The 10480-nt window shown below is 48.8% G+C and overlaps 1 protein-coding gene, 1 long non-coding RNA gene and 1 pseudogene across 4 annotated transcripts in view; 1 reads left to right on the top strand and 2 right to left on the bottom strand.

The window, feature by feature from the left end:
• Nucleotides 1–5566, bottom strand: part of LOC111818089 — a 16428-nt gene extending 10862 nt beyond the window's left edge. The window contains exon 1 of the long non-coding RNA XR_002822161.1: nucleotides 5359–5566. This is a non-coding gene — a long non-coding RNA (uncharacterized LOC111818089). The remainder of the gene's footprint in view (nucleotides 1–5358) is intronic.
• LOC101568704 overlaps nucleotides 1–10480 on the bottom strand; it is a 279180-nt pseudogene that overhangs the window by 183152 nt on the left and 85548 nt on the right.
• Vsig10 (V-set and immunoglobulin domain containing 10) overlaps nucleotides 4708–10480 on the top strand; it is a 34960-nt gene continuing 29187 nt past the window's right edge. The window contains exons 1-2 of one of the 3 annotated variants that reach the window (XM_023720993.1): nucleotides 4708–5246; nucleotides 5894–6098. In XM_023720993.1, coding sequence (XP_023576761.1) covers nucleotides 6020–6098 — 79 coding nt within the window. In that variant the 5' untranslated portion in view covers nucleotides 4708–5246; nucleotides 5894–6019. Of the gene's footprint in view, nucleotides 5247–5611; nucleotides 5701–5756; nucleotides 6099–10480 lie in introns of those variants that run through there. The other 2 variants (XM_023720994.1, XM_004636231.2) reach the window with 2 other exon arrangements.

Genomic DNA, 10480 nt, shown 5'->3' with positions numbered 1-10480 from the left:
ACACTCACCGGACCTGGGCTAGGACTGGGTCTGTATTTTCTACTTTTTGTATTTTCATCCTTTTAGGTATGAGCATGTTATATCTATAATCAGGAAAAAGCCATTATTCCATAAGAAATTTGCAATCCTGGACCTGCTGTGCTGGCCTCATCCCTGGGGCAGGCTAAAACTGAGACTGGCACTGGGACTGGGACTGGGACTGGGACTGGGACTGGGACTGGGACTGGGACTGGGACTGGGACTGGGACTGGGTGTGGTGCTGCACGCCTATAATCCTAGAGATTGGGAGGCTGAAAAGAGGAAGGATCACTACAAATCCAATCTGTGTAGTGAGACCCTGTACTAAATACATTAAAAAAAAAAAAAAAAGAAATTTGTATCAACAGAAGGAAACTGCTTTTTTTTTTTTTGGTGTTTAGTACAGGGTCTACAGGGTCTCACTACACAGATTGGACTCATAGTTATTCTCCTGTTTTCAGTCTCAGTGTGCCCCAGGGGCTGGGCTAGCACAGCACGCTATGGGCTGAGCTATCTGGCCGGCTCAGAAACTGCTTCACACTCCCAAAGTGGAGATGGGAAAACAACAGTTATCTTGGCCAACAAATGCATTCAATGGGTGAACAGGAGTTTAAAGAACAGAGAGGATCAAAGAGCTTCCCACCATCATCTAGCAAGTCTCACCACCCATAGTCTAGCTTTTAGCTTTCCTTGTCAAAACGTCTCCCTTTGGAGTTAGCTCCCTGCAGAGCTGACTGGGCACAGAACTGGTGACAGTGACAGTGACAGTGGTAGCTTGAGATCAGCTATCTGGAAATATTTATACCCTAGAAATCGGCCAACACACAGCTCACCCACAGCCATCTGCACTCGAGGAGTCTGGGTATTTACCAGGGCCCCACTGGGCTACTCTCCAAGTAGGGCACATGGTTCACCTACCCCTCTCCGCCTCCGGATGCTCCCTGCCCAGGGACCTGGAAGGTCACTTTCCTGATCTGCCTTCCAACTCCCATGGTTCCCAAGACAGTGAACTTTACCTTCTTGGTCTCTAGGCTGGGCTTTGGTTAGAAACAGCAGACATTTGACAACTTTCCCTTTCCATCTCTTCCTGCCAGCTTCTTGGAACTTTGCCAGTTTTCAGAAACTTTGTGGCTACAGCCACCCACAACCCCAACCCAGTAGCTCCAGACAGAGGGAAGGAGAAGGAAGTGGTGTTGCCAGAAAGGTTCATAAGTTTCTTCTCCAAAGAATAGGCCAGGTTGATTATTTTCCTTGCTTTTTGAGATTCCAGCCAGAGATAGAAGAAATAAAAACTAGATAGTTGGGGAAAAGGATCAGGATTTTAAAATTGTACTGATTTACAACTGAAAGACACAAAAGTTACTCACACCATTTTCCTGTCCAAGAAACTGACTCAAGAAAAAAAAATTCTTAAAGGTCTCAAAGACAGTAACTTGGCCTGTAAATCTGGGCTTCAGCTGGGCAAGGTGGTATATGCCTGTTATCCTAGCAACTGGGAGGCTGAGGCAGGATGAGGAATACTTGTTGGAGACCAACCTGGGCTATAGAGTGAGTGCAAGGACAGCCTGAACTGCATAATGAGGGTCTGTCTTTAAAAAAAAAAAAAAAAAATACAGGTTCTGGACCTGACATTTCACCTGTCAATTGCTCCTGCTCCATCCCCAAGGACACAGCAATATTGGTGGGCAGCAAATCTCAACTCCAAACACATGTAGAAGTTTGCACGGTCACCCAACGATAGAAACGGCACCCTAGATCACCCACTGGAAGACATCCTCTTGAATCTACCCAGCTCCAGCTCATAATGAGGCTCCTGACCACTTTGTCCATGACAGGAGGCAGTGAACCCGTGAACTTATCCTACAAAATAAAGTGTGGGTTAAGTTCTTTATTTCGGCCTGAGGGTCCTTGGTGTAGGCCAGTGACAAGGCCACGGGAGGGAACATAGATAGGATCTTTGTTATTCACTAGGTTATTACTCTGAGACTGGGGCATCCAGAAGGGGGAGCTCCTACAGGCTGTTCTCTTCAGCCCCCTCTTTCAGGAGCCCCCCAGAGGATATTCCTAGGCTGAAGTTGAAGCAGGTGGTTGCTAAGAAACCTTTCAGCATCACCCCTTGGGAGAGACACAGGTGAGAGGTAGAAATAGGCACCAACACAGGCTGCTCAAGTTTCCAAAGACCCAGCCCCCATCTGGCCCCTCCTCCCACACTGATCCCAAAGAGGCACTGGGGTGGGGTGCAGCTCAGGGCTGGGGCCCTTGCCTAGCATCGTGAGAGCAGAGCACCCCAACAAACAAAGGCAAATGAAAAGAAGCAGCCTCAGATCTGAGCGCACACCCTGAGTCCTTATTTGCCTTATAATGCCGCCTCTCAGAGCTCCCTATGAATGGGAAAGGTACCACCTAATTTTCAGAGATGTGAAGCTAAAAGATGTGAGGTACTTAGCCCAGAGGGGCAATGAACAATAGCAGCCCCAGTTCAGGGAGAGGGGATGCCCCAAGGTGGTACATACATAATCCTGAGATGGGATTCAAGTGGTACCTTAAATTGTAAAACTGCGCCTTGAGCTGGGGAGAGAGCTCAGCAGCACAGAGCCTGCCTGGCAAGTGCAAGCTAAATCAATAAACTTTTAAGAAAACTACAGCTTCCAAACACCATCAAAGGCAACCCAGGGTTCTGATGCCGATTCCACTCACAGCCTTCCTATGTGCTTCTAGACTCTTTTTTTTTTTTTTTTTTTAATTTTAGGGAAGGGTCTATAGGTGTTTAGGGTCTCACTACTAGATCGGACACAGCCTCCCAAGAGCTGGGATTCCAGGCACACGCCACCACGCCCAGTCTTCATCGCTGTCCCAGTGCTCCTGAGGAATTGAACTCCCGGCCCCTATGCCTGCTTGCAGGCACTTTTAATCTGCTGAGCTCTTTGGCGGGCACAAAAGTTTTGTTGTTGTTGTTTTTTGAGTGCAGGGTCTCACTACACCCCTCGGACTTGTAGTGATCCTCTGCCTCCCTAGCGCTGCGATTACAGGTGTGTGCCACCACGCCCGGTCTCCATTGCTGGCTCAGCAGGGGCGGGGCCAGCGCAGCATGTGGTGCCAGAGATGGAACCTTGGCCTCTGCGCTTGTGCAAGTGCCTAGTGGGCTGAGCTATACCGCCAGCCCCGCAGCCTCCTCTCTCTTCAATGCCTAAATCTGTGTGTGTGTGGGGGGGGGCAGCTCAGCCCACCAGGGGGCGGGGCTGGCTGGCATGTGGTGCTGGGGGATTGAACCGCGGTCCCTGTGCTTTGCTAAGCTTGTTCTAAGTAGGTGCTTTAGACCACTGAGCCATCTCACCAGCCCCCATCAATGCCTAAATCTTAAAGGTGCATTTAAGTTTGTAAGTTGGCCTGTGGTTTTAGTACTAGAAATTCATGCATTTCAAGGATTTCGACCCTCAAAAGAACAGTCCTATTAATTGTCCACCATCTCTCCCAACTTCAAACATGTACAAAATTTGCATTTTATTGAACCTACCTGATAAGCCAGGTTTTGCTTTAGCCCAGAATGAGCAACCTGACCCTCAGGAGACAGACACTAGATAATAAGTTAAAAAAAAAAAAAGAGGGAGAACAACCATTTCAGGGCCCCATTCTGTCCCTCCAACAGCTTTCTTTCTTTTCTTTTAAGAGCAGATAATAAATACAGTCTTTTTTAAAAAAAAATAAAAGAAATGAAGGCTGGAGATATAGCTCAGCAGCTTAAGTGCCTGGCAAGCATAAGGTCCTGAGTTTAATCCCTGGTTTAAAAAAAAAAAAAAGGAAGAAAGAAAAGAAAAGAAATTTAAAAAAAGAAAACCATCCCAGGTCACTTGTCCTGAGATATCTTAAAGCTATATAAATCCCCTAACCCCATACCATAATGTTTTTCACCCTTCAAGGATTATACTTAGTGCATATTTCTTTGAGTCTGCTTAATAAAGCTTTCTTTATATTTTATTGACCTGTCCTGAAATGCTTTTCTGTGACCAAAGTGAGTACATTTACCTGACATGAGGGGCGGGGGTGGGGGGTATCTGAGGTCTCCATTTCCTCTTTGTTTTTTTTTTCTTTTTTTGGTACTGGGAATTGAACTCTGGATCTTTTGCTTGCCAAGTAGGCTCTGTGCCACTGAGCCATATCCCTGGCCCTCCATTTCCTCTTTGAGGGAACCTCCTTCAATCTGACTGAACTTTGCTTTTTTTTTTTGGCAGAACTGGGGATTGAACTCAGGTCCTTGCAATTGCCAGACAAGTGCTTATTCTACTGAGCTATCTCCCCAGCCCCTGACTGAATTTTGTTGACCAGGACTTGGAGTCAGAAGAGGTGAAATCCTGGCTTTACCATAAAGCAACTGTGCTGACCTGGAACAGAACCTTCTAGAATGCTACAGTTCATCAAGTAAAACAGGAACTGAATTGTGCCCTAGTCCAAGGGTCATAGAGAGGCTCCTGGGAGATTAGAACTTGACACTGATTCAACAGATAGGTCTACATGTCTACACAGTTCCTATTCTGACCCATGGGTGCCACAGAAAAGTCCAGATCCTCAGTTGAAAACGTGCCAGTTGATTTTATTAACAGCTTGTTTACTGAGCTGAGGACATCCGATGTTTGTCAGAAAAGTTCAGGAACTACAACATCAAAGCCAGTGCATACGATGTTAATATATATTCATTTATTCAACAAATATACATCTAGCAGCAGCTAGGTGCCAGATCCTGGGAAACAAGTCTGCTTAGATGGAATTTCCCTTGTACCACAAAGGTGAAAAACAAGAACCAAAGGGGGAGGGAAAATCCTGAGGGAGCCAGCTGAGAAACTAAAATCACTGAACAAGGTTAGAAAAGGAAGGAGCAAGCGCTTGCTGGCTCTTTCATGAGAGAAGCACATTTTTTTGGTTTTTTGTTTTACTGTTTCATTGTTTCCCCCAATATTTCATAATAAGTATCCTCCAACACGCACGCAGAAAAGCCGAAAGAAGGTGCACACCACGTTCCCCAACTAGAGCCTGTCCCGGGTATTTCACTGCCGGAATTGCATTTTTAAACAGGAAGTTTCTCCCAGGGCTGTTCTGAGCACTTTTGGGACTTTTCCCAAGGACGCAGCAGCTGCCGCTCCCCCAGGCCTGGAGGACGGGCCGGGGGCCTGCTAGGGAGGACAGGGCGCTGAGCCCCAGTGTGGCTGTCACTAATCTGCCAGGGCAGGGATGGGGTAAGAGCTAGGGGTGTGTGTTGGGGGGCCGGGTGTGTTGGGGGTGTGTGGAATCCAAAAGCAACTCTTGTTGCGAAACAAGTCTGGTCGCCTGCTGGGCCCTCGCTCTTACTGTGTGGTCCGAGCCGGCGAATTTGAGACCCGAGTCTCGCAGCTGCGTTTGGCCCGGAGGTCTGGGGATCAGCTTTCCCTCGCTCCGACCTGCAAAGGGTTAGAAAAGGCAGCGATGGCGACCGCCCCGCGCTCGAGAACTCGAGTGACAGCCCCGAGCCGCTGGGCGGGAGGGACCGCCCGCCGGGCCGCCAGTCCCTCGGGTCGCTGCGCGCGTCCTGCGGCAGCTGCGGGGCCTGCTCCCGCCCCGGTGTCCCGGGCGAGGGGACTCGGGGGCGGCCGGCCTGGCCCGCGGGACGCGGCCCGGCGCGCCGCGTGCACAAAGCCCTCCTCCCGGGCCAAGGTAGAGGAAGTTGGGCTCGCGCGGCCCGGGAGGCGGGAGGGAGCCCGCGCCTGTTGTTTTCCGCCAGCGCAGCGGGCAGGCGGGCGCAGGGGGCGGGGTGCGCCTCCCTCCCGGCCGGCGCTCCGCAGAGCGCACGGCGCCCAGCCCCGGACCTCGGCGCACCCCAAGCATCCTTCCTTCTCCCGGGCTGCAGGCATCGGGGCCGCTGTGCCGAGCCCAGGACCCGGGAGGAGCCCTCGCCACTCCGGCGGCCGGATCCCCGGGGCGCACCTCCAGCCCGCCTGGACCCCGCTTTTCCTGAGCCCGGATCTGGGGCGAGATGGCCGCAGGCTGCGGGGCGCCTGAGCCCCGCGTCCTCCTCTGCCTCGGGGCGCTCCTGGCTCCCTGGGTTGCCGCAGGTAAGGGACCTCGATCTGGAGGGAAAAGTTGAGTTTTCCCAGGCAACAATAGGGCGGTGACAACCCGAGCCGAAATCCCTCGGACTCCGCCCGAAGCCGCCCTAGGAGAACCTCGGGTTGCTGCTAGCAGCTCGGCTCTCTTTGCAGGGAAGAATTTTCCCGGGCGCTCGGTGGAGGGAGAGATGTCCCTGCTTCCTAGGGTGGGCAATCGGGACTGCAGAGAGGTAGTGGGGAAAGGAAGAGGCATTTGGAGAGGAGAGAGTGATTTTTTTTTTTTTTTTCCTCCTAAGCCTCGTATGTAAATTCGAGTACTCGGTTTACTTGCGGCGCTGCTGCCTGAACTGCAGGCTCCTACTTCGTTTTCCTCTTCTCCCTGTGCCCAAGGTTAACCGGCCTTACACCTGTAACCTGTGGATTTCCCTATTAACCTTCAAGCCCCGCGGTGCCCAGTAGCGCAGACTATGCTTTCCTTTATTAAAAAGAAATCCTTTTTATTTTCAAATAATTTAAGACTCAGTGAAAAACTTCCCTCACTCTAGACACGATAGGCAAAAGGGCTTAAATGCTTCACCTACACTCTGCTATGTTACAGGAGACTAATAAGAGGGTTGCTTGCAAGAATATGTGGCATATGAAAAGATTAAAAAGTATTTTTGAATGTAAGTCACCAGGTGATCCGTATATGCTGAGTGCAGCCAGTTTTACAAGCAGGGGAGAGATGGGGTGGAAGGAAGGGCGATGAAGGGGGAGATGCAGTGTAGTTTACCAAGATGTAATCCGTTGTTGCCAAGGTTGGCCCGGAGGAGTCCTACTTCCTGTATTGGCCACTCTAGCCCACCCAACTAGTCTCCTCTTTTGCAGGTTTCTAAAGGAGGGTTGTAAATTCCACCTGAACTTCACAGCAGCAAGTGTCAAAAGTTCCCTGTTAGCGGCTCACAAATTTCCATTTTGTTTTGCTTTTAGCATTCATAGAAGTTTTTTTAAAATCCCCAAACCTAAGTTTGGCAACACTGTTCTTGCTTTCCTAGCTGGAACGAAGCTGTGGCCATTCTCTTTTATCCCCACAAATTTGTCCTATCTTTCCCCTGTTATAGTAACTTATCCTTGACCCTCTTCAGACGGGGACCTTATAGTTTGGGCCCTCTAGACATTTGATTATATTCCTTTGCTGGGCAGAGAAAAGAGGAGAGAAATGAAAGGTGATTGTCCAGTATTGCCTTCTCTCAGCTGTGTGTAGTGTTTTTTGGACTGAGCAATGGGGACCCAGAGCCTTGAGGAACAACTGGGACTGAAATCATACTGGCATCAGCCCCCTTCCAGGATGGTAGGTTTTTCCCAGGCACCTGGTGCAGCAGAGAAACAGGCAGAAGGAAAAAGGGAAAGGGGCTTTATGATGTTTGAGGACACAGAATGTGGGGAAGATGAATTCATTTGGAACAAAGGGAGGCTGAGGCTTTTATGGCCTTTGCTAGGGGTGGAGTTGGAAGGGGATGTTTGGATGTACCTGAGGGAGCTGATTGGGGGTTCTTTTCTGAGGCAGCAGGAAGGCTGAAAGGAAATTGTACCCTGGGCTGAGTTGGAGAAGAAGCGGGGAGGTGGTTTTGGGCAAGATGGGCTTTTGTTTGAAGGGCATCAGTCATATTAGATGACCAGCATAATGATTTCAGCAATTTATACTAGTGCCAGAACCTATCACAGGGTGGCTGCAGCTCCCCATGGGGGGACCTACCTCACTGCCACACCTGGTTACTTTGTCTTTTTTTTTTTTTTTTTTTTTTTTTTTTTTTTTTTTTGAGACAAGATCTCACCATGTAGTTCAGACTGGCCTTCAACTTACAGTGATCTTCCTGCCTCAGCCTCCCTGGGTGGAATTACATGCATGCCGCCACACCTGGTCAGACCTGGTTATTTTGATGCCCAGGCCTGCTTCATCAGTTTGTACAGTGCCAGGGACTTCCTGGGCATGCTGTAGTTGTTGTTTTGCTAGTCAGGAACTTGAGAAGGGATGTTCTCGTAACACTCAGCTCCAGAGAGTGCGAGTGCATCTACTTGTCACCTGCATGGTATACCTCAAGTCATTAAAAAAAAATACTTACCTCATTACTGTATTATTCAGAGCAGTTTTGAAAGTTTGACTAGCCTTTCATATTTTCCTATAGTCATTCAAATAATCTCTTTCTACCAGCTTATACTCCGGGTCATTTTTGGAAAAGTTGCTAGAAAAAGATAAACATGTGGATCTAGCTCTCTAAATAATATGAGGGCAGTATTAAGAGAATTGTATTGGGGCCAGTGAGATAGCTCCACAGTCTAAAGCTCCTGCTTAGGAAAGCTTAGGCAAGCGCAGGGACCGCGGTTTGATCCCCAGCACCACATGTGTGCCAGCCTCATCCCCAGGTTAGGCTGAGCCAGCCATACACACACATATACACAAAAAGAGAGTGCTGTATTGTTCCCTCCCTCTTTTGTTCCATGTTTTGAATTTCAAGTGGGGGAACAAGGGACCCCCAGATACCATGTAGGAGGTACCTTGTGGATACCACAAGGATTTCTAATCCTTGTGACTTGGAATACTCAAAACCACAATCCCACATCTCCCAGTGACTTGTGTGGGATCTTCATTCAATCACTTAACCATCCCAAACCTCAGTTTTTTTCAGTAGTAAAGCAGGGGGGTATGGGAGCATCTCTCCTGGAACTAGCGGACCTGCAAAAACCACCCTTTCTCAGCTGTGCCAGACATTACTAATCAATGGCTGTGTGCTCCACAGAACCAGGGCTCACCCGCACATCTCTGAACTAGGTGATCTCTAGGGTAGCCTTGAACTTCAGCAGTTAGAAAAGAATGCAGTAGGCAGAGCCAAAAAGAGAAGTTCCATGCCTTTAAATGGTTTCTTTTGTGACCATGTCATTCTCTTCCTTGGAGGAGATGACCGTTAGCTCAAGTTCCAAGATTAGAGTTTCACCTGGGCTTTTCCAAGCCATTGTCCCGTTATTCCCTTGGGGGGGCAGGCCCGCATGGCTCAGGGACACACACTGCAGCTGTCACTCTACGGTTCACCCTCCTGCCCTCCTGGGGGGACTGCCACCCGAGAACTTGGGTTGCCTGCCTAATCATTTGAAAATTATCCTCACCTGCTTTCCAAAGTGATCGGTCAGGAACATTTCTTGCTATTTGAGAATCTGTAGCATTGCCTGACCTTCTGTGGCTTTCAGCGAACAAATTAGATTTTTTTTTAAAATGCTGCCCTGGCATGAAAGTCTTTGGGCAACAATGTGGCCAAGGTGGTAAGAGAATCAACTTTATGGGCCTGTAGGGTAACTATAGGTCTTTTAAAAGGAGACCCCTTCTAATCACATATAACTTCCTTTTGCTCTTATAAATGAGAACACTGGGGCATGGTGGCACATGCCTGTAATCCTAGCACTCAGGAGGCTGAGGCAGAAGGACTGCTGTGACTTCCAGGTCAGCCTGGGCTACATAGTGAGTTCAAGGTCAGCCTGAGCTACATAGCAAAATCTTGCCTTAATGAGAGAGAGCGAAGCGGGGGTGGGGGTGGGGAGGGGGACAGGGGACTACCTAAGGACAAGTGACAGAGTATCTTTTCTTTTTTTTTTTGCAGAACCGGGGATTGAACTCAGGCCCTTGCGCTTGCCAGGGAAGCGCTTATTCCACTGAGCCATCTCCCCGGCCCCAGAGTATCTTTTCATAGCTTTATTATGATATTATTTGCATACCATAAAACCTGTCCCTTTAAAATGTACGACTCTGTGGCTTTAGTACATTCACAAGGTTATGCAACGATCACCACTAATTAATTCCAGAACATTCTCATTTGCACAACAGGGCCTGCCTGTACTTCTGTCCCTGTTGTCTCTCTGAATTTGGGTCTTGAATGTAAAGGGGTCTGCAAAGTTGGGGTGCGTCTCAGGAAAATGGGTTATTTTTGTTTCTACATACTCTCTTAGTTAAGATGAGACAATTGCTGTTAGTATCTGTCACCCCTGATTGGGCATTAGGGTCACTGTCACCACCTCCACCACCACCACTGCCCTCCCACCATGCCACCCCTGATTCTTATTTGGATTTGGATGTGGTGTGTGTTGTGTTATTAATAGTTTTTATTTCTTTTTTCTTTCTCGTTTTGGATTTTTTGAGACAACATCTTGCTATGTAGTACAGACTGGCTGCATAGCCTGAACTTGCTCTTGTAGCCCCGGCTGGCCTCAAGCTCACTGCAATCCCCCTGCCTCGGCCTCCTGAGTGCTGAGATTAGAGGTGTGTGCCACCATGCCTGGCCTAGTTTGTATTTCTAACAAGACTACTGCTCTGGCCAGCTTTGTTTTATTTTTATTTTTAAAAAAATATTTATTTATTTATT

This window comes from Octodon degus, unplaced genomic scaffold, assembly GCF_000260255.1.
Source record: "Octodon degus isolate 3935 unplaced genomic scaffold, OctDeg1.0 scaffold00079, whole genome shotgun sequence".
Taxonomy (NCBI): domain Eukaryota; kingdom Metazoa; phylum Chordata; class Mammalia; order Rodentia; family Octodontidae; genus Octodon; species Octodon degus.
This window is presented reverse-complemented; position numbering and strand designations above follow the sequence as displayed.